At 52.6% G+C, this 25,483-nt stretch overlaps 3 protein-coding genes across 5 annotated transcripts in view; 1 reads left to right on the forward strand and 2 right to left on the reverse strand.

Moving 5' to 3' along the window:
* IFT172 (intraflagellar transport 172) overlaps nt 1–9,872 on the forward strand; it is a gene marked incomplete at its 5' end in the record, with an annotated part of 37,589 nt that extends 27,717 nt beyond the window's left edge. Inside the window, 12 exons of the mRNA XM_015615883.3 lie at nt 838–947; nt 1,443–1,506; nt 2,132–2,218; nt 4,046–4,162; nt 4,594–4,704; nt 5,443–5,562; nt 6,972–7,067; nt 7,740–7,799; nt 8,493–8,591; nt 8,925–9,078; nt 9,433–9,521; nt 9,715–9,872. Coding sequence (XP_015471369.2) covers nt 838–947; nt 1,443–1,506; nt 2,132–2,218; nt 4,046–4,162; nt 4,594–4,704; nt 5,443–5,562; nt 6,972–7,067; nt 7,740–7,799; nt 8,493–8,591; nt 8,925–9,078; nt 9,433–9,521; nt 9,715–9,804 — 1,197 coding nt within the window. The remainder of the gene's footprint in view (nt 1–837; nt 948–1,442; nt 1,507–2,131; nt 2,219–4,045; nt 4,163–4,593; nt 4,705–5,442; nt 5,563–6,971; nt 7,068–7,739; nt 7,800–8,492; nt 8,592–8,924; nt 9,079–9,432; nt 9,522–9,714) is intronic.
* A 261-nt stretch (nt 9,873–10,133) lies between these two features.
* On the reverse strand, nt 10,134–12,557 carry KRTCAP3 (keratinocyte associated protein 3). Of its 2 annotated transcripts, none has more exons than XR_001519098.3 (6): nt 12,333–12,557; nt 12,191–12,250; nt 11,464–11,664; nt 10,907–11,255; nt 10,725–10,816; nt 10,134–10,547 (listed from the first exon to the last, which is right to left on the reverse strand). XR_001519098.3 is itself a non-coding variant. In XM_015615885.3 (6 exons), exons 1-5 carry the CDS (start codon nt 12,540–12,542, stop codon nt 10,733–10,735), a joined length of 690 nt encoding a protein of 229 aa, XP_015471371.1. In that variant the 5' UTR covers nt 12,543–12,557; the 3' UTR covers nt 10,134–10,547; nt 10,725–10,732. The 2 variants fall into 2 exon arrangements, 1 of the variants encoding a protein (XP_015471371.1); XM_015615885.3 differs by having other exon boundaries at nt 11,121–11,255.
* Nucleotides 12,558–12,650: 93 nt separating this feature from the next.
* NRBP1 (nuclear receptor binding protein 1) overlaps nt 12,651–25,483 on the reverse strand; it is a 34,699-nt gene continuing 21,866 nt past the window's right edge. For both annotated transcript variants that reach the window (XM_015615874.3, XM_015615876.3), the window contains 11 exons: nt 18,389–18,472; nt 18,080–18,138; nt 16,894–16,992; nt 16,687–16,819; nt 16,303–16,405; nt 14,618–14,668; nt 14,388–14,523; nt 14,248–14,301; nt 13,832–13,895; nt 13,629–13,684; nt 12,651–13,492 (listed from right to left, as the gene is read on the reverse strand). In XM_015615874.3, coding sequence (XP_015471360.1) covers nt 13,394–13,492; nt 13,629–13,684; nt 13,832–13,895; nt 14,248–14,301; nt 14,388–14,523; nt 14,618–14,668; nt 16,303–16,405; nt 16,687–16,819; nt 16,894–16,992; nt 18,080–18,138; nt 18,389–18,472 — 938 coding nt within the window. In that variant the 3' untranslated portion in view covers nt 12,651–13,393. The remainder of the gene's footprint in view (nt 13,493–13,628; nt 13,685–13,831; nt 13,896–14,247; nt 14,302–14,387; nt 14,524–14,617; nt 14,669–16,302; nt 16,406–16,686; nt 16,820–16,893; nt 16,993–18,079; nt 18,139–18,388; nt 18,473–25,483) is intronic.

Here is a 25,483-nt window from a genome sequence, read left to right on the forward strand (position 1 = left end):
CAATCAATCAATCAATCAGTTAATCAGCGAAGTCCTGGAACAGTGAGACCCAGGCCTTGTGTCCTAGTTTAGGGCAAATTAGGAAGGAAAACTCCAAATGGGGATTTCCCCAGGGAAATGCCCCTCCCCACCAACTGGTCCGGGAAAAGAGAAAAAAATTCCTTGGAGAGAAGTGGAAAAAGCTGTTTATTTAACAGAAATTGAGTAATATTAAATAATAAAACCTCTTGCTGTTCGATGGAATGGCAAATCCAGGAAGAAAAGTCCTTTTCACGTGGTGTAGCTCGGCTCACTCAGGTTCTTATCAGTCCCTCCAGCGCTGGAAAGTGCCAAGGCCCTGGTGGGCCAAAGGCGTGAGCTCCCGGGGTTAGGCTGGGTGTTCAGTCCAGAGCAGGCTTGCACAGATCCAAGAAAATTGAGAAAAAAACAAAGGTCCAGGGAACTCCTCTGCCTCAGCTAGCTAAAGCTAACTAAAAGCCAGAGAGAAGCTGTGTCCCGCTGTCTGTCCGTGCTGCAGACACCACAGTCCAGGAGAGGGATGTGGGGGAGTGATGTTTTTCCTAACACAAACTGCAGCTTCGTCTTCCCCCTCTCTTGCTCTCAAAGCCAGTCTTAAAGGTGCAGAACTTAATATATAACATAAACCAGACAATTGGGGATACCAGTATCATAAAGTCACCCCAGGACACCTTGGGAGGGGGCAGGAAAGAGGAGAGGCTTATCTTTTGGGAAGAGACTTCCTGTTGTGTCTGTGTGGTGGTCCAGCACCAGCTTCAGCCCAGGATACAGGGAACCCTTGGAGTTTTGTCTCTTATGGAACTGTCTCTGGCCCTGCAGGCAGCTGAGCTCTACCTAAACTTGGACCTCATCCGAGAAGCTATCGATGCCTTCATTGAAGGGGAGGAGTGGAGCAAAGCCAAGCACATGGCCAAGGAGTTTGACCCCAGGTATGCCCTGAACTTTGCAAACTATAACCTTGTTCCCTCTCCCACCTCCAGATGATCCTTTGTCCTATCCTGTACTGTCCTGTTGGCCCTAGGTTTCCTGCATTCACAGGAAACATTCCAGTGGCCTTTCCAGGCTCAACAGGGTACATTCTCCACAGCTACCCTTCCCAAGCCATTTAACATTCTGACATTTTCCTATTGCCACACATCCCACAGAAATTGTTATCCCCTTTTGTTTCACCCCTATCCCTATCTCCTTTGCCATAATTCTGTACATGCACTTCCTTCTGAAAGCCCTGTGATCCCTTGTTCTCCTCACATATTATGTTGTGAAGGGCTGCCTAGACCCTTTCCTGCCCTGTCCATCTGTGCACCTCCAGCCTGCTAGCAAGACATAGCACAGCTGGAAGTCCACGAGTTCCAAAGTTGAGTCCAGTCTCTGCACTGATGCAAGACATGATCCTTGCTGCCTTTTGGGATTCTTTCTACCCACAGGTCAGAGGAGTATGTGGACCAACGTTATAAGGAGTATTTAAAAAAACAAGGAAAGGTGGATTCGGTAGGTATTTGGGATGTCTCACAGCCTAGGGAATGATGCCAGGACCTGTGCAGATCCTTGGGGCCTTTCTCATGGGCCTTTTGCCTGACTATGAGTGAGAAGTCTGTATGTGCCTGTGAGCCATGGCTACTGCATTCCAGACAAAAGAATCATAGACGAGTTTGGGTGGGAAAGGGTCTTAAAGCTTATCCTTATCTCATTAAAGCTTATCTCATTCCCCCTCCTGCTTTGGGCAGGGACACCTTGCACTTGATTGGGTTGCTCCAAGCACGTATTGCTAAGTCATGTCCAATTTGTTGTCCCCCATCACCCCAGAGTCCTTCTCCTCTGGGCTGCTCTCCATCCATTCTCCACCCAGGCTGCATCTGTGCATGGGGTTGCTCTGACCCAGATGCAGCACCTGTCACTTGGCCTTGTTGACCTTCATGATGTTCACACACAGCCTCTTCAGCCTGCCCAGGTCCCTCTCAATGGAAGATGGGTCACACAGGCTCTGTGATTTCATGCTGTGGAGGGGAAGGGACTGTGTGTCTGGGAAAAAAAGACATGGGTGACCTGATGCCTGCTTGGATGGGAGTGGGAAGCCTGGCCTGAACAGTGAATTTATGGCTGTTTCCATCCTCAGCTGGTGGGAATTGATGTCATGGCAGCTCTGGATATATATGCAAAGCAGGAGCAGTGGGAAAAGTGCCTGGAGGTCGCAGCTAAGCAGGTGAGTGCCTGTGTGAGCCCTCAGGGACAGACCTGGGGTCCTGGAGCCTTGGAGTGGGGGGGACAGCATGGAGAGCCACTGCAGGGGCTCAGGAAGCACCATGCCACTGTGCCCCTCATGGCCAGTCAGGCTGAGTGGGGAAGTGCTGGAACCTGGAAGCATATTGTGTTTAAATTTTGTGATTAATGGAGCATTGGAAGAAGCTAAATGAGTTGGTTGGGCTGGAAGTAATTGGTACCATGGAAACAGGGATTTGTAGAAGAAAGCCTTCTTTCTCTATGTTCTTGAGAGCAGTGGTGTCAGTCAGAATGAGACATCCTAGTCAGTAAAGCAAATTAGATGTTTTTTCAGTTTTACTGACCTGAAACGAGCAAAATTACCTCAGCAGAGTAATAAAATGGAGAAAAGCAAAATGAAACTGTTTTGCTCTTTCAAGGCAGTAACAGGAGAAGACAGCTCTCGGTTATCAGATGTACTTTGAGGGATGGTTTGTACTCAGTGGTTATTGACTAGTGATTGGTTATTGAATGGTTATTGGTTAAATGGTTGTTGATAATGGAGGTAACCAAGGACAGGAAGTTCTTTGCAGTGAGGTATTGGTTCAGATTGAATAACAGAGCAGCCTTGGCAGCAGTGTCTGCAGTTGGTGTGGATATCACAACTTGTCACTCAGGCCAGCACTGAAACCTCGGGGAAGCGCTAGGAATGTCTGGGACTGTGGTTTTATAACTTTGGTTCCAATAACCTAAGTTTGAGTTCTGCTAGAGTGAACTTGATGTCTCTTAGACCTGGGCTTCTCTGTGGTACAGATGATCTCTGTTGTAGTCATTGTTCTCTAGGGAGGCTCCCCTATTGATATTCTGCTTATCAGGAGCCACAGAGAATAACTGCACACTCCATTTAGTGGGAAAGGCTCAGTTTATTGTATGGGGCACCACAAGGCCACGTTGAGTCTAAGATCTTGGTGTCTGCTTGTGCCTCTAAGAGCATTAGTGTGACCCTTTTCCATGCAGAATACAATCACTGACTCAGCTGCTCTACAGTGATAACACAGCAGAAGTGGTACATTTATCAAAACAGATCACATACCAGACTTAATCTTTATCCCAAGATTTACTGAACATGGTGCTTCACCAGCACCCCGTGTGGGTGTTTGATTTCTGGACACCTCCTGGTACACTGGCTTTTTTTTCTGTATAATAATCTTGCTTCCATTGCTCAGTTTTTAACAGGATTGCACATTTTGTGCCATTTTCTTCCTCTCATTTCTATGTTCATGCATGTGTGAAAGCAGTTCTTTCTTCACTTGAATTTCTGTGAGGCCAACAGCAGTGCTCAGCACTGTCTATGGGGTCAGCACAGGTATGAGCAGCGCCCTAAGAAGGTTTGCAGTCCTGGAGCTGTGACAGCGTGTGGATAAAGGACTAGAGCAGCTTTGTAAATCACAAACATCTTCACCCAGGGTTTTAGTTCCTTTCTTTGTTAGACTGAGGGCTGCTTTACAGCTGGTAGCTGTGTTGACACATAGTAGAGGTGCTGCATCCTTCAGGTGTTTGGCAGTATTCCTTTGGCAAGTGGTGAACAGCTGGAAAACAGCAGTATTTGCATGTGTGGAGGACATCACACATCAGCTAGCCAAGATAAAGGTGTCAGCAGGACTCAAATCCAAACCCAGCTGTGCTTTGGGCAGTCTGGCACTGATTAAGTGCTTCAGTCTTTGGGACTCAGCTGTGTGGGGTTGTGCACACACAGCTGAATCCATCCCCACCAAGTGGCAAGTCTTCAGTTCCTGCATCTCATGCTGCTGCTTTCTGTGTGTCTTCCCAGAGCTATAAAGTCCTGCACAAGTACGTTGCTCTGTATGCAACACAGCTGATCTGTGAGGGCAGCTGGGATAAAGCCCTGCGCCTGTACGTCCAGCACGGAGCACCTGCCAACCCACAGGTAACGAGGCCAGCAGGACTCCCCTGGGGGGCTGGCCCAGTGTGTGGGACCTGCTGCACCAGTCAGGCTCCCAGCCTGAGCTGGGATTGCCTCGTGTTCCATCTGTGGTGGATTCTTCCAGAGGGCTGAAGGAAATCTCCCAGCTTGTTTTCCACAGGAGGGAGCAGGGGAAGTCAAGTGTTTGCTTTGAGTGCCTTGAGCACCAAGTTCAGAACAAAAGGAACCATTTGCCTCTGAGAGCATTGGCTCCAGGAAGCATGCTTCCATCCTTTCCTGTTTTCTTGCCTTGTCCCCAGCACCCCTTCCAGCCAACAATCTGCAGCACGGCCAATCTGGCCAATTTTCTTGGCCTGTGCTTGGCAGAAGGCGAGCTCTGGAGTCCACTGACTCCTCAGCTGTCTCCTTCCACACTTCCCTCCTTTTTGTTGCAGAATTTCAATATTTACAAGCGTCTCTTTGTGGAGATGGTGAATGCACCTGGCATGAACTGTGCTGAGGCATACTCCAGCTGGGCTGACCTGCGGGATGTGCTCCTCAGCCTGGTAAGTGTGGCTGTGGCCACCACTGCCTATTCAACTCCAGCCCCAGGGGGACTTGACTGAGCAGGAAGAAGAACCAGTCTCTTGATAGGTGTCATGGGCAGTGTTTTTAGAACACAAGCTAAAGGTAAAGAGCTGGCAGTATGGACAGTAGGAAAACAGGATCCTGTGAAGTGGATGTGGCTGAGCAAGAGAAGGCAGAGAAGGAGACCCTGTGCTCCAGACCAAATGCTGGGAATGGGTGTGGACACTGGCTATTGCAGAGCTCCATGTGTCACTGTGACATGGGAGCTGCTGTGACATCTTCTTCTTGTCCTACACCCATATTCAGCAGCTTGCATGGGGAAAGCGCAGAGTCTGGAAAAGATGAGTCCTCCACATCTCCCCATGGATGCTTAGAGCTTTCTGCACCTCATTCCTGCCCAAAGCACCTCAGCCAGAGCCCAGGATTGCCTTATCTCTTTTCCTGTCCCACAAATACCTACTTTGAGCATAAGCAAAATCAAAAATTCCTCCCTTTGTCCATCCAGACTCACCCCTGCTTCCAGTGCTGGCTACTGTTGCAGTACTGGTGGCTCCCACAGCCTCCTTCCTTCAGCATTCTTTCAGACCCAGAGCTCCCGAGGCCCAGAGGTGTCTGAATACTTCAGATACTTCCCTCTCCTGACTTCCCTGTCTCATGTGGATGAAGAGTGCCCTCGTGCTCTCCTGCTCTCAGTTCCTCGAATTTTCTCTCCTCAGTGTGAAAACTTAGCGAAGTCCAGTGAGACAAACACTCCAGCCCATGAGGAGTTTGAGAGGATGCTGCTGATTTCCCACTACTGTGCCACCCGCTCCGCCGCGCACGGCCTCAAGCAGCTGGTGAGGCTTTGAGGTTCCTCTGCCAGGTCACCACCCAGAGTGGGGAATCCTATGGGGATTTGCAGGTTTGGGGCTGTTCACAGGCTACTATTCCACTTTGCAAATCACACATCATAGATGCATGAGAATGGGGCTGCAATAATCTGGGAGCCCACCACTAGCAGGTGGAACTGTAGACGGTCTTTTCTACTTCTTGGGTGAATACTTTTCCACTTACAGTGGGTACTGCCCCAGCCACTGTGGCTGAGCTGTAAACCAGGGCATCCATGTGCTTGGCATGACTTGTGAGAGCAGAGGTGCCAGTAGAAAATGAGGGATCACAAAAAATCTGCTCTTCCCAGGAGAGGGATTGCTTCCTCTCTGCTCTCCTGGGCTCCAAGAGCTGCTGGGCTTCACACGTGGTCTTCAGAGAAGATCATCTCCCCAGGGCTTTAGCAGGTATTGGGTCTGTGTGCTGGGCCTCTTGGTGGGCTTTGGGAGCTTCTGGACCTGTGTGAGGGCATCACAAGGCCCTGTAACTATTTTGGAGTTGTGTGTGCTGGGATTTGCTCTTACCATCCCTGCTGAAGTCTTGATCCATGTGGGATTGTGGAATTGTTCTAGAGCTCTGGATGGATGTGGGACTGGAGTTGTGATGAAGAAGGCTGGGAAAGGACCACAGTGAAAGCCACAGGGATGACTGGGATTTCCCCATGGCTATGTGTGTGGATGTTGTGGGTCCAAAAACATACCAAGACAGCAAGAGCCAAGTCTGATGTCTTGGAAGCCTGTACAGATCTTCACAGCTGGGGAGTGTTGAGAGGCTGGGCAGTCTGTTTGGGACCATGAAGAAGGGGTGGCCTTGACAGTTCTTGTGTGGCAATGGGTATCTGGCAGCAGAAGAGTGAAATTATCCTTCAATTCCTCACCCCTGCTCCAGAATTCTTACATAATTGCATACAAGAAAAAATTTATTGAGACTGTAGCTGGAACAGGATTCTTGGAGAGGTTGAAGAGTCTCCATTCCTTGAGATGGTCAAAACCTGACCAGGCATGTTCTGAACCAGGCATGTAGCTGCCTCTGCTTTGACCAGGGCTAGGGGCAAGATTTGGGAGCTGCCAGCAATGTAAAGCCAGCAGTGCCTTCCAGCCTCACCTGTTGTGTGACTTAGATGGGGGATGTTTGGGTGTGGCTTCTAGTGAAAAATAACAAGGCTTGTAAAGTAGAATTTCACCCTCAGGTGATAGTCCCATGTGTTCTGTAGTGAGGGAACTCAGGGTCAGGACTGGAGTTTTTGACCTTTTTTGCCTCTAGGGCATCTATGGGTGCAGAGTCCTTGCTGTGAGTCTGGGGTGATCTCATGAGATCCCTTCCAGCCTGTTTTTTCTTTGCTGAATTGCTGTAGCTTTGCTGTCCTCTGTGTCCCCAGGACGCCATGGCTGCCCAGCTGTCCATTTCCCTGCTGCGCCACACGGATCTGCTCCCTGCAGACAAGGCTTTCTATGAGGCTGGGATAGCTGCCAAGGTAAGAGCTGCCTGGACCACAGGACATACAGCACCATGGGCTCAGGGATTCTCAGCTTTATCTTCCCAAACCCTCCCTTGGCTGCTGGACTCTGCCACTGGAGGCTGTTCCCCAGGCAGCTGGCCAGACCTCAGCCAGTGAGAAGGTGAGACCTACAGATCCAGGAGTGGGCAGAGGCCATGTCATGGCTCTGTTGGTGTGGATGTGAGACTGCTCAGCTCTGCTCTGCATCACACGAGTGTCTGACAGTCTGTCTGAGAGTTATGACACATGGCAAGGACAGCAGCATGTCCTCGCTGCCTGGACCTGGCTGTGCAGTGATGGAATCATGGAATGGTTTAGGTGGGAAGGGACCTTAAAGCTCATCTTGTTCCAACTCCTGCTATGGGCAAGGACACCTTCCACTAGACCAGACTGCCCCAAGCCCCATCCAGTCTGGTCACAGTGCCTGTGTCCATTCTGCAGGACAGCCTGTGGCAGTGAGCTGGTTGTCCAAGGGATTCAGTCTTTGGGGATGGCAAGCTGGAATGTGCAATCTCCTTGTCCGTTCTCTGGGCTGCAGGCAGGACACTGTGGCACAAACAGAGCCACATCCTTCCCAGCCATGGTCTGGGAAGAGCTGTCTGTGAGGATGAGCTGCCCAGTGTCACTCAGGGTTCCTTTCCATACCAGGCAGTCAGCTGGGAGAACATGGCATTTGTCTTCCTGAACCGCTTCCTGGACCTCTCAGATGTGAGTATGGTCTGTGGGGGGAGGGCAGTCACTCAAACTGCAGTGGCTCTAGGGCCACCACAGGTCCCCACCTGGCCAGGGCACACCTGAGGCTCCTGCATGGCAGCAGGAGAGAGCCCTCTGTGTGTGCCTGCAGAGCAGTGGGCACCCTCACACTGCCTGGGGGAGGACCTGCCATGCAGGGCACCTGCACAGCCCTGGCCAGGTCACCCTGGGCGTGCCAATGCCTCCGTGCACATGGCAGCAAAGAGCACATTGGCCTGACAGCTGAGACCTGAAATCCTCATGGCTGCCGATGCCATTACAGCTTTCAGGGTGATGTCACTCAAGTTGTTCCAAGAGAAGAAAAACTACTTGGGAGATGGAGGCCATGGCCCAGTGCTTTGGCCACTGTGATACAAGAGTGGGGAGTCCCCTCAGTCCCTCCTTTGACCAGCAGGTTGGCCATCAGAAGCACCAAATCCAAGGGAGCAGACAGAGCTCACTGTGCCAGACTCCCAAGTGCTGTCAGCAGCAGCTGGGGGGAAACAAAAGCACCTGACTACGGCAGTGTCTGGGAGACTGCAGAGGGTGGTCACACATGACAGGAGGGCCTGGTCAGCACAGCACAAACAGGCAGGGGCATCCTCACCATGAACTGTACTGTGAGCTCTATAACTGCCATTGCCCAGTGCTCTACCCCTTCTTTCCCAGGCCATTGAAGAAGGGAACCTGGATTCCCTGGACCATTCTGATTTTCAGAGGACAGACATTCCCTTCGAAGTACCACTTCCAGCCCACCAGCATGTGCCTGTGAGTGTCACCTGTTTTCTTCTGAGCAGTGATGCTGCTTCAGGGCATTCCAGACAGGGATTGGGGTGAGGCTGGGATTGCAGAGACTGCCAGGGATGGAAACGGACCCAGAACTGCCACCTTCTGCCTGTCCTCCCACTGCAGCCACGCACACAAACAGGCGTGCACAGCCGTGTTGCACACACGTTTTACACACACACTCACACTCAGCCACCACTGTGCACCGTGCACGTGTGTGTTGTGTGTGTCACACCCGTGTGCTGCCTGCTCTGTGGGGCTGCAGCTGGGCAGCAGCATCACGATTCCAGGCCTTGCACTGGCCTTTGCCCCCAGGAGGAGCAGCGGGAGGAGGTGAGGGACTGGGTGCTCACCGTGTCCATGGACCAGCGGCTGGAGCAGGCGCTGCCGCAGGACGAGCGCGACACCTACGAAGCGTCTCTGGTAGCAGCGGGGAGCGGGGTGCGCTGCCTGCCCTGCGTGCTGACAGGTGAGCTCCAGAGCAGCTCACTCAGACGAGAGATGGCACGGTGCCATGCAGGGAGTGAGGTCTGGAGGGGGTGTGGGGCTGTGCTGTAAGAGGAGGGGAGGGACTGTGGCTGTGGGGAACCAGCTCTGCTGGAGGAGATAGGGCTCTTTTTTACTGTGGGGGTGAGTGAGCACTGGAACGGGTTGCAGAGTTGTGAGATCACCGTCCTTGGAGACAGTCAAAAGCTGTCTGGACACAGCCCTGGGCTGGGATGGCCCTGCCTGAGCCAGGAGTTGAACCATACAGACACCAGAGCACCAGATGGGGGCCTGCTTTGGGGCTCAGCTTGTTCTGAATGTGTCATTTTGTGCCCAGGGTACCCAGTGCTAAGAAACAAGATTGAGTTGAGGCCAGGCCTAGAAGTGAAGAAGGATGCGTGGTACAAATTTGTGATGGCTGTCAAGGTGAGCCAGAACCTCACAGGCAGGGAGACAGGCTGTGGGTGGGGTTCAGCCCCTCATGTTGACAATACAGCATCCTTTTGGGTGAGTCATTGTCCCAGGGCACCCCAACAGTGCTGCTTGGTGGGGATTGACAGACCCAGTCCTGCCAGCCCACAGGGTGCCCTCCAGTGCCAAGGGCTCTCTCTCTCTGCAGACATCCCACAGCCCTGCAGGCCAGGATGTGATCGAGTTCCTCCGACGGTGGTGTGGGGGACTCCCAAGCACCAGCTTCTCATTCCAGTAAGCAGGACTCTGGCAGCTTTCAGACCTGTTCCTCAGCACCTTCCCCATCCAATAAATGTGTTATCTCAGCCCTGCGGTGCTCCTGTTGCCAGGGGCTGCTAAGCCCAGAAGACTTGCAGCTGCTGGGCACAGGGCTGTAAACCCTGTGCATGTCTCAACCCCCACACCCATGGGTGACTTTCACACTGAGGCCACGGCTCTGTCAATATCCCTGTGCTTGGGGAGGGGCAAGCACAGAGATGGGCTCACAGAGTAGCTGTGCTTTCCTTCCCTTGGCAGGCCTTGCTCCCAACCAGAACTCGCCTGGCAGAGCCACTCAGAACAGCCCAGTGTGGAAAAGAAAAGTTTATTTATTGAAGAAAATTTGAGATCCACACAAAAGGGATTCTTCCCCTTCTGTTCCCTGAGATGTCTGAGCACAGGCACAGCCAGCTGCCATGCCTGCAATGGCACCAGGACTTGGGTCCCAGCACCTCTGCCCACCCCATCACTGCTGCCAGGAACCAGCGGAGCCTTCAGCACAGCAGGAAGGGCCTGGCAGCCTGGGGAGAGATGGGAGAGCATCTGGGGCCCACGGCACCTGCTGACCTGCAGGGTCTGTCCCAGCTGGGGTGGTGGAGCTGGGGGGAGGGAGGAAGGCACAGCCCTCACCCCTGCAGACCGCTTTATGCACACCAGCACTGCAGAAGGTGTGAATCGCCTTTTCCCCGACCTTGCTGGATCACAGCACTCCTGCAGCAGCACCTGGGAGTGAAGGACCATGTGCCATTGCCAGGCTGTGCTGCAGGGCCCAGCAGCACACTGAGTCCTCTGCCCATGTTCTTAGGAAGAGGTGTTTTGGGGGGTCGGTGTGGCTATGAGTCTTCTTGATGGCAGAGCCTGCTCCCCCTGTCCCAAGCACAGCCCACAGGGTGCACTCACCTCTCCAGCTACACAGGAGACTCAGCAAGTCCTGCCAGGAGCTGCTGCCTCTCACGGAGTGGCTTCTCCATTGCTGTACTTGGCCTGGCCATCTAGAGAAAGAAAAAAAGACAAAGAAGTGTAGGGTGGCAGGGACATGTGATGGGCAGTGTTGTCACAAAAAAAAGAACAGGCTTAGCTACCAGGGGGATGAAGAAGAGGATCCCTCTGCAACTCCCCATGAAGAGATGCTGGTCTGGCCCTTAGGCTGGTTAGAAGAGGTTCCAACTCAGCATCCTCCCCAACTACTGCACAGCCTCCTTGTTCCCAGCAGAACCCAGCACCTTCCAAATGCAGCACAAAGGCAGCAATCATGGAGGAGACACAGAGAGATCCATCCAGCTCAGTGGGGCGTACCTGCTCTTTGCCATAGCTGCGTGCACAGGGCCCGACGCCCTGGAAAACGAGAGCCACTAAACAGCACCGGCCTGAGAGCACGGCTTCTGCAGCTGCCAGCAGCAGGGAGGGAAACCAGAGTGCCAGGGCTGTGTCCTGCGGAGCAGAGGTCAGAGGAACGCGGGCACTGCACCAGGCTGGCTGAACACACTCAGCAGAGACCGTGTGGACAGCAGGGGAAAGAACGGGGAGAGGGAGAGAGAAGGGAAGCAGGAGGGAGCGTGAGAGTGAAAAGACGAGAGGAAGCAGAGAGAGGAAGAGGCTGATGGGAGGAGTGGGGTGTGCAGTGACCCTGCAGACTCACATAGATGCGCGTGGTGTTGAAGGGACAGTCGTTGGTCGCGATGGCTGCCCGGGCATCCAGAGGCAGCGCGGAGCTGTTGCAGCCCCTGACCAGGTGCGTGCCCCGGCCGTGCACCGTGAGCGCGACGGCCAGAGCCAGCCCCGCGCTGCAGGCGGTGGAGAGGAGGCAGCTCAGCACAGAGATGCTCAGCAGGGTCCAGTGCTGCAGGCGGCAAGAATGCGGGTGGGACTGGCACGAGCTCGGGAAACGCTCGGGCCGGGCACCGATGGTGAAATGCTCCCCCGAGGGAGCACACACCATCTCTCGCCTCTTCCAGGACGGCTCGGCCCTGCCCTCGGATGAGGGTCTCGCACTTTTCGCATCTTTCACCCCCCCCCGTGAACTCCGCACAGCTGGACCCCTTCTCTCGGGCTCCGTGGAGACCCCACACAGGCTCGGCGGCGTGCCGGGAGCCCCCAGCCCAGCCCAGCCCTGCCCAGCCCAGCCCAGCCCTGCCCGTGTCCGCCCACCCTGCGAGCCCTGGGACCCCCGAGCCGGCGGCAGCTTCTGCCCGAGGACGGTGCTGCCACCCTCCCGGAACAGTCGGCGGGGCCGGGCCGGACACGGGCGACACCGGCAGCCGCCGCCGAGGCGGAAGGAGCCCGCGGGGCCAAGGTCCAGGGGAGCGGCTGCGGGCGGGGCAGGGCCGGGCCGGAGCCCCCCTGCCCGCTCGGAGCCCCGCACTCACCAGAGCCGCCCGGGACAGGTTGTGCGACACCAGGATGGCGACGATGCCCGCGGCGATGCTCTGCGGGGAGACCTGCGCTCAGCAAGGCCCGGGCAGGGCAGGGCCGGGCCCGCCGTCCCCCGCCCGGTCCGGCGGCGCTCACCAGCAGCCCCGAGCACACCGACACCACGTTGGCCGCCGCGTATTCGGGCGTGACAACGCGGCGGGCGCCGGCCACGTGCCGCAGGACCGAGCCGTGCACGATGGCGCCCAGCACGAGGCTGCCGTGGCCCAGCACGATCAGCCCCAGGCCCGAGCGCATCAGCCGCCGCGGCTCCGCCAGCGCTCCCGGCCCCCGCCGCCCCCCGGCCATGGCCGCCGCCGCCGCCGCCGCCGAGCGCCGCCCCGGGCAAGGGACGAGCGGCCTCGGCCCGGCCCCTCCGCCCCGCCCCGCCCCGCCCCGCAGGAGGCGGCACTCGCGTATTTACAAAACAGTTTATTAAAAATAGGAAATGATAGAAATGAGATGCAGGAGCCGCGGCTCGGGCCGGGAGTCCGCGGGAAGGGCGGGGGCCGCGGGGCCGCAGCCCGGGGCCAGCACACGCCGAGCCCCGGGCGGTGCGAACCAGTAAACAAAGTGCAGCCGGCGGCGGGAGCCAAGCGCCGGGCGGGGACGGGGACGAGCCCGGCCACCCCTGGGCCCATGGCGGGTGAATGGGGGGGAGTGACCGGGGGGTGCAGGGCTTAGGGGCTCACCCCTGTTTACCTTTAAATAAAAAAAAAAAAAAAAAAAAAAAAAAAAAAAAAAAAAAAAAAAAAAAAAAAAAAAAAAAAAAAAAAAAAAAAAAAAAAAAAAAAAAAAAAAAAAAAAAAAAAAAAAAGAAAAAAACCAAAAACATTTCTGTGTTGTGCAAAAGACACTTTGTACAATTCAAACAGAACAAACTCCATGCACATGAGTGGGGCTACAGAACACCCCAAGCCAGGCCTCAGCTCCGCAGCACAACCTGGCAAATCCCAACAAAAACAGGGCTGGAAATAATACTGATGCGCAAAGTCCCCTTCAGGAGGCGGGCAGGGAGGACTGTCAATGAGCCCAGCCACGGCACATGCAGGATGAGCTTCCGAGCACTGCAGCTGGGGTCTCTGGATGCCCGAGGGGGTGGGCACACGCAGATGGGCCGCAGGCAGCGAGGCCATGCTGGCCACCCAGCAGCCACGGGGCTAAGATGACACAGTCACGGCCGTCAGGGCTCCATTCCGAGTGTAGTAGAACTTGCTAAATGCCTCTTCAAGTAAACAGGTGAGTCTGCTCTGGTCAGCCTGGGGACAACAAGGATAGTGAGGGGTAAGCCCCACGCACTCCCCCAGGGCAGGGACCTGCTTTATTCCTCCTGCCTCCTCCCCATGAAAACGGCTGAGAAAGGAACACAGGCCTATAGCCTGAGACCCTGCTTACCTCGCTGATAAATCCAAGCTGGACCAGTTCAGCTGCCAGCTCCTGGATGTTGTCATCTGCAAGACAAGGAAAGGTGTCAGTCCTTGGTCCAAGTGTGCTGCTGGCCCCAGTGCACCTCGGCTGGGACAGAAGGTACTTACTGGGCTGGAGAAGGTACTTACTGGGCTGGAGAAGGTACTTACTGGGCTGGAGAAGGTACTTACTGGGCTGCAGGTCACAGCTCAAGTGTCGATTCAACTTGTCTTCCAGTTTCAGCAGCAGTGTCAGCTGCAGGGCAAAGAAATTCTCATGAGGGATTGCAGTCCTGCAGGCTGCCATGGCAAGCCCAAAGCAAACCTAGAAATGCCCCCTGGTATGTGAACTACTCCTCCAGAGCCCCACAGGGATCTAATGAACAGCCACAGCCAGTTCCATCCTGAACTGCAGCTGGCAGCACCATCCTGTGCTTGAAGGCAGGCCCTGGGGGTGGGCCCAGGTGCCAGGTCAGCAGCAGGCACAGGCCTGGGTCAGGCTCTGGGTCCTAACAGTGGCAGCTGCAGCAGTGCAGGGTTACCCCAGGCACCAGCAGCACATCAGAGCCAGGAGCCCTGCCCCAGCCCAGCCAGCTGTAGAAACGTACGTGGTGCTTCACCCCCTCCTCCACGGACTCGATGTTGCACTGCATCAGCACCACCTGGAACAGAGGCACAGACCCCATAAGCAGCTGCTCCACATCCCTGCCCGGCAATGGGAGCACGAGGCAGAGCCCCTGGCATTTACCTTGCGGGTCTCCACCTCAGCAGGCTCTGGAGTTGGGGTTTTCACTGATGGGGGAGCAATGGGAGATTTCACCACAACTTGCTGGGGCTGCTGGGGTCGTGGCATCCCAAAAGCTGTGAGGGGATAGATTCCATTCCTGCAAGGAAGGAGCAGTGTCTGAGGTTATACCTCTCCAAAATTTTTGCAGTCTCACACACCACAAAGTTGTCTTTTTAAAAAACCCCTCTTACCTCACATCCTCCAGGAACTTGTCCAGCTCCAGTGCAGGAGACTGTGAGAAGCTGGAAGAGAAAACATCCTGAGGTAAGAAATCATCTCACAGTACCATCCACCTGGGTCTCTTGGGGTGGAGTTTCAAATCCCCACGTCCTGGGCTGTGCCCACAGGTAGGATGGGTGTGGACAGAGTCAGCCACCGATGTGACAAGCTCTCATCTTCCCTTAAGGACATAACTATCTATAGGAGCTAAGGATGAGGCAGCAGTTATGGCACAGCCAGTCTCACATCCTTCAGAACCATGCAATGCAGAGTCATTTGGAGGGTGGCCCAATGACACTGTTCCTGGTGAGCTGTTTCACAAACAGGTCCCTGGTTGCAACAAGCACTTGGAACAGCCAAACCTCTGTCTCAAGGCTGTTCTGAAGCATTCCAGAGATGAGGTAAGGACTGTAAAACCACTGGAAGCCTGACAGGATACTCACAGGTGCTTTATTGGCTGCACACCTGCCTCAGCTCCCAGAGCACTCTCCAGCCCCTCCCACACCCCCAGCAGCTGGGATCACCCCATCCTCTAACACAGCAGTAGTTTTCAACAAAAATTTACAATTTTTTTCTAGCATGGCAGTCCAATGAACCATCCAGAAATTATGCTGACATTTCAAGTCATTGCTGCTTTCTTTTCCTTTTCCAGCACCTCTGGTTTAGTTTGTATGGCACTACAAGAAGCAAATTCCAACCTGGCACCCACAGCCAGCCAAGCCCACAGACACTGACATCCCATGAATGTAAGGATCTCTCTTGCACAGCTTTGCCTATTCACTTACTCTTCTGCATTTTGAAACTGTATCAAAACCATTCCAAAGAGAATTTCATACTACTATTTCCTAGCACTATGACAGCTGGAACATCAGCTTTTGGATGGGTCTCTGTGGCTCAGAGAGCTGCTTACATGGACGGAGCTGTTCTCACTTGTCACCTTGGTTACTACTCCTGTTCAGCAGCCTGAGCACTCCAGAACTCTGGGCTCCCCCAGAAGCACCCCAGGCCTCCCTGGGAATACAGGATTCACACCTTAGTCTTCAGCTAATCCCTCAACTAGCCAAGGCTTTGTTATTCAAAATGTACATCACTTTTTTGGCACTCTGCTTGCTCCATATGTATTACAGCCATTCCCTTAGGGAGCCACCCCTAGAGTGTAAACACTGCTGTGTGTCACTGGCAGCTGCCTCCACTGCCTTTCCCTGTGCATAGTGTGGAATAAGGTGCTCCATTAGGAAAACACTGAGGAACCCTCTCTCTCAAGCACTGGCCTCCATCTGGCCAGTCTGTGATTGGTCAGAGCACCTCCCCAAACTGGTCAGAGCACCTCCCCAAACTGGTCAGAGCACCTCCCCAAACTGGTCAGCCATGTTTTGCTGGGCACTGCTCCAGCTACAGTGTGCTCATTTTGTCTGTCCATTTGGGGAACAATTCCCCTCAGCTGCACAGGATATGCTCCCAGGAAACAGGTGCAAGGTCTCCTTCCACCCAGGAAGTGTGTGTGCCCAGTCAGTGATTGCTCCTTCACCTCCAGCTCCAGCAGCTCCCACTGGCACCCAGTCAGTGGGGAAACACCAGCACTGAGGTGATGGGCAGAATCCCAGTGCTTGCACCAGTACCCCAGCACTGCTCCCCTGAGCATACCACGGGGACTTACATCATCTTGACTCCTTCCCTGTCCTCGTGATTGATCTCTGCCAACACTGCATTCATGTCGAGGTTTTTGGTCATTTCTTCTAAAGCATTTTCAGGAATCATATCTATTTTTGAAAAAGGAGTTACTTAGAGCAATTGCAGTTCCTCTCCAGCCTTAGAAAAGCAATGAAAAGTGTAGAGGTCTGATGCTCTCTGATGCTCTCAGAGCAGGTGAGGAACCATGGCCCTCCCAGCCCCACAGCTGCCAGGTATCCTACAGAGCAGCAGGGGATGGGGAGGGGCGTTCCCAGGGTGCAGGCTCCCTGGGGTGAGCACTGACAGCTCAGCAAAGCTCTGCAGAGCACTGACCCATGTGGGGATGTGGCTCCCAGAGCTCTGTACTCACGCTGGTGCCCAACGATGCAGTGAGCAGCCAACAGCTTCAGCGATGGCACCTCAAACAGCGCCTGGTGGAACAGGAGCTCCCGGGCCGTGGGACGCCTGCCAGGGTCCTGTTCTAGACACTTCTGAATGAACTCCTAGAGACAAAACCTGCATGAAACAACAAGCAATGGCACCAGAGCAATTCAGGGCACCAACCCCCCTGGCTCACCCGCTGCAGGGGGTCCTCCAGCAGCTGGATGGCACTGTTGATGGCCTCCTGCGGCACGTAGGATGACTCCCCGTTCCCCTGGATCTCCAGCACTGCCATCTGCAAACAGAGAGTAGAGCATCAGACTCCACTGGGAATGGCAGACTGCATGGGACATAGGCTCAAGGAGACCACTGCCAAGCATGAGATCACCAGAGCCAAGCTGTTTGGGGGTACATAAGGTCACATTTGGAGAGACAGAGAGAATGGCTGCCTCATTACAACAGCTTGCTCCTAGTACCCCAGGACTGCCAGGGAGCCCTGCTCTGCCAGCAGCAACCTGGACAGTAAGTGTCTCCATTTTGAACCTCATGATCCATTGTCCTGTTATTCTGTTTGACAATTCCATAATAAAGCAGTTACTGGATCCCTGCCAGGATCTGGCAGTGTCCCTTCTGGCTCTGCATCGCAAAACAAGAGCAAGCACCCAGCACATCAAGAATGGGCTCCACAACTACACAGACACTAATGCCCAGCTAGGAAAGGCTGGAAAATATTGCAGAGAATGTCTCTACATTCAGCTTAAGTTTTGTTTCCTGAAAGTTGCATCTTTCCACAGTTCTCTTCCAGTTTCACTAATGGAATGTGCAGCACAGGTTGTGGGTTCCTTGTGTTGGCTCTTTCTGACAATTCTCAGAAAATACTCCTAACAATAACTCCCATTACCTGGACTTGGACCTGCTGACTGCAAGGACAGGGGAAGCACAAAGCTGCTACAACCAGGTATGTCAGACTCACATCGACTGCAACCAGCACCTCTGTCAGGTGGGCACAGGCTGGCCCAAAGAAAGGGACAGACTACAGCTGTCCTCTGCTTCAAACAGCACCCCAGGCATTGCTCACATACATGGACATTACATAACAGCTGGCAGCAGAGACTATTCCCTCCAGCCAGTGAGTCTGACTTCACGCTAAGTAACCCATTTCCCGTTAGGAATTTTGGGGAGAACTGCAAATCACCGAGCCATTCACACCTTAGTGAGGCACTTGGGGGAGCCTCCATAGGGACCCCCCAAGGCAAAGTGCACTTGGCTCTGAGAACAAAAAACACTCGTCAGGAGCAAACCCACCCACAGCCACAGCCTTTCCTCGTATCTCTTTCCTCAGATTCATCATCTCTGTCCCACAATCCGTGTTCAATGCTTACCTCCAGTGCACACATCCCAAAGGAGTAGATGTCCACAGCAGTGGTGACATTGGCAACTTCTGTAAGACAGAAATAGCATTGTTATCAGTCAGCTCTGCATGCAGCAGCAGCACTCTGCACCAGGCTGGGACAGTCCTGCAGCTTCTCCCTCCTCTGCTACCAAACAACACTGGAGCTGAAGCACTTCAGCAGGCAAATGGCTCAGAACTGTTAATGTGGCATCTTTCAGGAGCCTGGAACTGAGAACAGCGTGGAAGCAGCAGTAAGGCCAAAAAAAAACCCAGGCATGCAGCCACAGCCACACCATACCTCCATATTCCGGGGCAAAGAAGTGCAGGTTCTTCTGCTCCTCACGACAGGTCTTCACGTGGTTGTTAATTGTGTCTGGTGCCACTACAAGAAAACCAGGAATGCTTAGGATACAGAAAACCACAGCCCATCCCTGATGAAATCCCAGGGAACACCTGCAACTCCAGGCCCTTGGTGCCCAAAAGGGCAGAGTGGTTGTGTAAAGGTGAGTCTTCACAGCCTTCATCTTTGTCACCTGCCCCGACCTGATACATTCCTGCAATTGTTTCCTTGGCAGCTCAGCATCAGTCTCCAAGGGCAAACCTGGAGACCACAACTGCTGCCTACTGGGAAGACAAGGTGGGAACAAGTCCCAGCTGAAATGCCTAACTTCAATCAGATCTGTAGCATTTGTCACAAGCAGCTCCTTCAGAACAGCAGCCTGAGGAACAGCCAGAGATGCCAAGGTCACTGCAATTGGTGACCATCTCAGAGTTCTGGGAGGATAGACCTACCAGGCAACTCTCCCACGCTCCAGGAGGATGCTAGTGCCTCCAGACAAGAATCAAGCCAAGCTGCTGAAGGAAGGGAGGTGACCACCCAGACAGCAGAACCTCCCAGCAGCCAGCACCTCCACAAACCACTTGGAAATAAATCACAGCCACAAGAACAATGAGCAGAGCATAAGTATGGACCCCCATGAAAAACAACCCCCTGGGACAGCCACCTCTGCAGAGACTGCAAACAGCTCTCCAAAACTAAGCAGCTGTCTTTGCCAGGGAGAAACACTGAGGTGGGCAGGGAACATTTGAAGCTCTCCTGTCACACTGGAATGTGCCCAGTTCCAGAGTCTCAGGCCTATGTGCCACCTGGTCACCCCCCTGGACAATCACAATTGGTCCTTGTCTGTGCTGGCATAATGTGGGCTGACATGGGACATGCCAAACCACTGGCATTTTTCCACACTTAAGATTCACAGCTGAGTGAGCAGCTAACAGTTTCACAGAGATGTTCTTTGGGCTCTAGTCAGACAAGAAAGACCTCCCTTGGTAACCCAGCTCAGCCTTGCTGCATGGCACACACCAAATCCTATTACCCAACCTGATCACTGGAAGCAGAGCTTGCTGCAATAGCTAGGGGCTTCTTTACCAACCAACCATTCACAAGTAACTGCTTTCTGCTCCCTGTGTTAGCTCTGATCCTAGAAGTCCAGCAAGATGGCTTCCTTCCTGGTGCTCACCTGTTCCCAGACATCACCAGACCCTCTCACCTTCACGTCACCAAGCAGCATAAGCTACATTCTATGTTTTTCTCCTAAGACCTGTTCTATTTTCCCAATGACACTGACTGCTTCAGACAAGTTCTGGGCAGGGCTGTGCACCATCACCCCAAAGGATCTCAACACCCCCCACATGACAAGCGGCTCAAAGCCTTCCTCAAGGAGCCAGAAAATTCCTCATCGGCACCCAAATGATGAGCTCTGGACTTCCATTCACCTTAGTATTTTGTACTCCTACATCAGTTACAACTGGAGTTTGCCCAGTCCTCTGCACTGGACTGGATGTGTTCCTGTGCTGCTGGAGCCAACCCCGTCACCACCATCCATCCCGCGCCGGACTTGGCACACAAAGCACCCATGGCTCGCCCAGCACACTAGGTTCTCATACCAGGCCTTCTAAAGAGAGTATTTGAGGCTTCAGAAACCCTTCTGTTCCAACATCAGATTTATACTGCTGTTTATGGGATCCTGGATGTCTCTGTGTCCAATGCAGTGTACAGGAACTATCTATCATTTGTTTGTGATACCTGTTAAGCCTGAAGGTACTGCAGACATCTCAGAAGGACTCCCAGTGGAAAACTAGACAATTCAGGGAGAGAAAATAACTTATTGTTTAACTCTCCTATTTGTTCTGCTTTTTTTATCAATATAATACATTGTAAAAGGAAACACGGACCAAAAACTCAACAACCTGGTCCTGCCAAATATGGAGCAGAATCAGCCAAGGAAAGTCACCCTCCACACAATGTTGTGATCAGCTTCATTTTCCAGTGTCTTTAAATCCTGTTATGACCACGTGTTGGATGGCAAGGGCCAGTTCACTACCCAGGCACTCTGTTCTTGGCTCCTGCACCCATTTAAGGACAGGGATGAGGCAGTGATCAATCACAGAACATATTATTAATAGAAACCTCAGTGGTGATGGCTGGTGCACTTACATACCAGACAGGCAGGTAGAGTGGAAGTCTAGCCCAGGCTCCATCTAAAGTGTCCTTAATGAGGTCCAGCCAGCCTTGATAATCAGCTCCTCTGCATTCAGGTCCTACAGACTTTCTGCAGTAGCACCAGCATTTCTGGAAAGAGCTGGGCTCGCACTGTCTGTGGGACCCTCCAACCCATAAACACAGAACTGACACTTAGGTAGCTCTGAATCTGCTGCTGTGGTTCCACCAGGGACCTGTCCCCTCTGGTACTCTGGACTTTGTGTTTCTTAACTTGCTGAGTCCCACTGGAGTGTTTTTCCATCACTGTTGCAGAGATTGGCTCTGCACCTGGGTTTGATCAGCCACACATGGCAGGGAACCTGCCTGTTCCAGCCATTTACATCCCAGCCCATGTGGAGCTTGGCTGAGGTGACAGGCATCACCTCACTCTGTTATTACAGAGCTGAGGCAGCACAGGGTCAGTGATCTCAGACACCTCAGAGTGTCCTGTGTGTCTCAGAGCTAAGCAGGGTCAGCCCTGCCAGACACAGTTCTGCTCTATGCATCGCTGACAGCACAACATGCTTCTGAGGTCAGCTCTGAAAAACCTCCTGCAGGTGTGTTCAACACAGCAGGCTGAAGTGCTGTTACAACTGGGACAGGATTTCAGATGGTAAGACAAGAAACTTTGGGTTTAGTCTGGTTGCTGTTGCATGTCATCTTGATGCATAGGCCACTTAGCACTGACAGGGGCTTGTGAGCTTCACCTGAGCCTACATTTTAAAGCAACCTTCTGACTGTACAAGGTAAGAACACACACCTGAAGTCACCTCTGACACAGGCTCTCCTGCCTGACTCACACATCTGTCATCTGCCACTTATATACCTGTTCTATATTCTCAAACTGGCTCCACGCTGTGCATGATTGGATGGATGAAGGCTGGGACAGCTAAGTGAGACAAATGATGAAGACCACAAAGTCAGATCACCAACAATAACAACGAATGTGTCCTTCTCAGCCACAAGAAGGTGACTACAAGGGGCAGATTACAAGACACACCTCCATGGGACTGACAAGTCTGGTGGGCAATTAGCAGAAATGAATTTTAGAAAAAGGTTCAGCCAAATACGGTGTCTGAGCAGGGCAGGTGATAGCAAGAGATCTGAAGTACAGCAGAGGGTAGAAGAAGCAACCTGTCTTTGACAAGCTGAACTCAACCTGACAACAAAAGCATGAAAAAGAGAACTGGCATTCCAACAGGATCATGCTACAGCTGGTCAGACTTCTCAAACCCTCAAGAACATGCAAAAAGAGCTGTCCAGAGTAAGTGGACAGCCTGTGCACCCACTGGTTGTCAGCAGTGCCAGCCAAGGAGGCAATGGTGCCATTCCTTCCTGGTTGTCCCCACAGAAGGTTCAGCAGTTGCCATCCCCCTGCTCTGGAACACTCCCTGCTGCAGAGGACATGTCCCTCTTGTGTGGTGTCCATCTCACACCCACCTTTACTCTGCATTCAGCACTTCCCTTCTGTGGGCAGGGAGGATTGCCTGTCCCTCTGTCCTCCCCACAGAGGACTCGCGTTGGTGCGTGAGTGAGGAAAGCAGAACGTGACCCCACTCCTCACAAGGGGTTAACGCCCTGCCCACAGAAAGCAGGAGGAAACCAGCAATCAGTGAGAAGGATCAACAACTCTGAGATTGTCCTGGGCTTGCTGTGCAACCCAGCAATGGCACAATTAACTGCTGTACCACCAGGGACCCAAAAATGATCAAGTGAGCCCAAGGCCAGCTGTGCAGCTTTAACGGGGTGACCACAGGGCCAGGAGAGGTACGAGGTCACAGCATCATCCCCTGCACTCGTGCCCCAGACACTTTCACTCCTGCAAAACGGTACACGACTGCACAAACCCACCATGTTACACAGTTTGCTTGCTCTGCACACAGTGATGACAAAAGCTTTTTTATTAGGGAGAGCAAGGCCTAGAAAATAAGGAACTAGGAAGGTATTTGGCATAAAAAGAAGCATACAGCCATTAAACAGGAAGAAGTGTCAGATTTATGCTGATCACAGAATAAAAGCTACCTACAGCCCTCAGATCAAAATGTTTGCAACGCTGAGTCACCAGAAGCAACAGATTTTATTATTTTTGACAGTTGAGTATCATTAGCTGAAGGGCCAAATAGACTCAGTGTATGAAAAACTCACTACACACCATTCCCCAGTGCCAGGTAAAGCTCCCCATGCACTTACACACATATGCACTCCTGCCACATCTACTGATACGGCTTCCCAGCACGAAGAAGCTGCTAAAACACTGCCCAGGGTTCCCTCTAGAGAAAACACTGCTGGAGCAGAATCAGCGGTACTGACAATAGAAAGTTAATGTCACACAAAAACTGGAGAAAGCGATTCTCCACAGAAATTAATGCAGAATCAAAATCATGGCATGGTTCATATGGGAAGAGACCTGTGGAGGTCATCCTGTCCAACCCCCCTGTTCCAGCAGGGACACCCAGAGCTGGTTGCCCAGTACCATGTCTAGATGGCTTTTGGGCAACTCCAAGAATGGAGACTCCATCCCTGCCTTGGGCAACCTGTGCTTGTGCCACCATCGCTCTGAGAAGCCCTGAGACCTCCAGGGTCCAGCCTGTGCCGTGGCCTCTGGTGCTGTCCCCCGGCAGCCCCGAGCGCTGGGCTCACCTGCAGACGCCTCCCTGGGGGTGTCACAGCCGGGGATCCCCGGGGCTCTGCAGCTCCCTCAGCCTGATCCCGGCAGAGCCGCTCCAGCCCTGCAGCATCACAGGGTGCTCGGCGGGCTCTCCCCAGCCTGTCCTGTCCCGCGTGTTCTGGGGAGCCAGCGCTGGGCCACCATCTACAGGGTGGCTGCACAAGCACTGCACACAGGGCCAGGACCATACCCGCTCTCCGCTGGCAATATTTTGCCTAATGCAGCCCAGGGCATCGTCGGCTACTTTTGGGGCCACACACACTCCTGTCAACAAGCCACAGAAGGACAGGACCACACGTGTCACATTCCTCATGAAGCAGCACGTGGTATTTTTATCTTCAAAAGCATACTTAGAGCTCTAAGTTGACATGTTTGACCACATCCATTACATAGAAGCAGAAAGTGGAAGAAGGCAGAGCAGGAAAAACAAGAACAGATAAAGAAGAGCTGTAAGATTAGTACCTGTCAATCCTGGCTGCATGCAGGCTCTTAAACAGGGATTTAAGAGATTACTGCCACTTTATCTGGAAGAGTTCATGATACAAACAACTTCATCCCTTAACAAAGTGTGTTGGGTGATCTGAAATCTGCACCCAAAACCAAGTTCCACATTCTAGACCAGAAGAATGAAGGTTTCACTGACCATGCAAACCCCTGCTTGGGCAACACCATCTAACTGCAATGCAATGTTGATAGGAAAAGGATACACATGTTCACATCAGTGACCATGCAATTGGTCCAGAATAGACATTCACTGAAATGCTACAGACTGAGCTACTCTGAAGGAATCATCTATCTACTCCCAGAAGACAGATGCACACTAGAAAACAAGTCCTCAGAAACGTGACTGTGAAAATCATCTTCTGCTGTGAGCAGCTCTGCTTAACAGAAGCAGAGATTGAACCAATATAAATGCACATTCTAAAATGCAATTAGGGCCCACAGGACCAATAATTTCAAGCACAACTTTCCCAAATTTTAAACTCCACATCTTTGATTATTATTGTTCCACAACATGCCAGAGGGACCTTGGGAGATTTAACCTACAGCAAAGCTCAACCTTGGAAGCAGGTGCCAGAGTGCAAACACCATGGGGCCCACACAGTTCCAGACCTAAACCACCAACCTGTCCAAGTTGGGAGGGACCTCTTGAGAAGACAGCTCACCTTCTGCTCAGACACCACAGGCTGCCTTTGCTTGTTTGGGTTTAAGTATCTTTTCAGAACTGGTATGAAGGAGCTTCCTAAACTGCTGAGGTGCCCAAAGCCTTCAATCAAAGGGCCCTGAAAGGAGGAGACACCTGCAACTGCTGTGCTAATATGAGAATGGGTGAATGAACACCTGGATAATCCCCATACCCATTGGGAAAGTCCCATAAAAACAGAGAAAAAACAGCGCTGAACAAAACAAGCAGCAATGCCTTCAGTGAAACACAGAAATAACAGTGACCTCAGAAAATGGATGTTCAATAACCTGGAGCACTGAACAGAGACATTTAAACCTTTAAAAATATCTTATTTAACTGAAAACTACAACCAGTCTAGATGATCATCGTTTTCTGGTGTTTTCATAAACGAGGTGAATCACAGCAGCACACAGAGGGTGCACTGAACTAGGAAAGTAAGTACTAGGACCAAGAGCTTGCTTTTAAACCTTCTGCAAAATAAACATGAGTTTATTACTAGCACAGCATAGAAGGAGGAAAATCTTTGCAACAAGGCCACCAAGGTCACCAGCTTTTATCACTGAACTGGGCATTAAAAATCCCACCGCCCTCCCCCAGACACACACACACTGAACATGTGGTCAGCAGGAGGCAGCTGGAACCTCCAGCACGGGGAGAACCCATGGTCTGCCACTCACACATGGCTGCTTCTCCTACTTTAAGCTCTGTGCTTACACAAAAACCCAGGGCAGATCTCTGGAACTGTTTTTGCCACTAGTAATTCACAGCAGCAGCTACAGTATTGTAGCATTACAACTACAGCATTGTACCATCACAATTAAAACCAACCTCATGCTATTCAACCCAGTTTGTTCAACAGTTTCTCAAGAACAACCCCAATGAGAAGTGCTTTCACTTGGAGACAGGCTTTTACAGCGAGAGTTTCACATACAACACAGACCCATGGCAGACAAAGCTTTTCAAAAAGCCAGTTGCCCCAAAAAAGTAGCCTTGGTCCAAC

Source organism: Parus major, unplaced genomic scaffold (genome assembly GCF_001522545.3).
Source record: "Parus major isolate Abel unplaced genomic scaffold, Parus_major1.1 Scaffold290, whole genome shotgun sequence".
Lineage (NCBI taxonomy): Eukaryota > Metazoa > Chordata > Aves > Passeriformes > Paridae > Parus > Parus major.

Bases quoted from the DNA above. Each gene is read 5' to 3' on its own strand.
- KRTCAP3 (XM_015615885.3), bottom strand. From the start codon at position 12,542: ATGGCCGGGGGGCGGCGGGGGCCGGGAGCGCTGGCGGAGCCGCGGCGG. The intron at 11,665-12,190 runs GTGAGTGCGGGG...TGCCGCCTGCAG, and splicing joins ACCTGTCCCGGGCGGCTCTG to CACTGGACCCTGCTGAGCAT. The intron at 11,256-11,463 runs GTGAGTCTGCAG...TCTGCTCCGCAG, and splicing joins TCAACACCACGCGCATCTAT to GACACAGCCCTGGCACTCTG.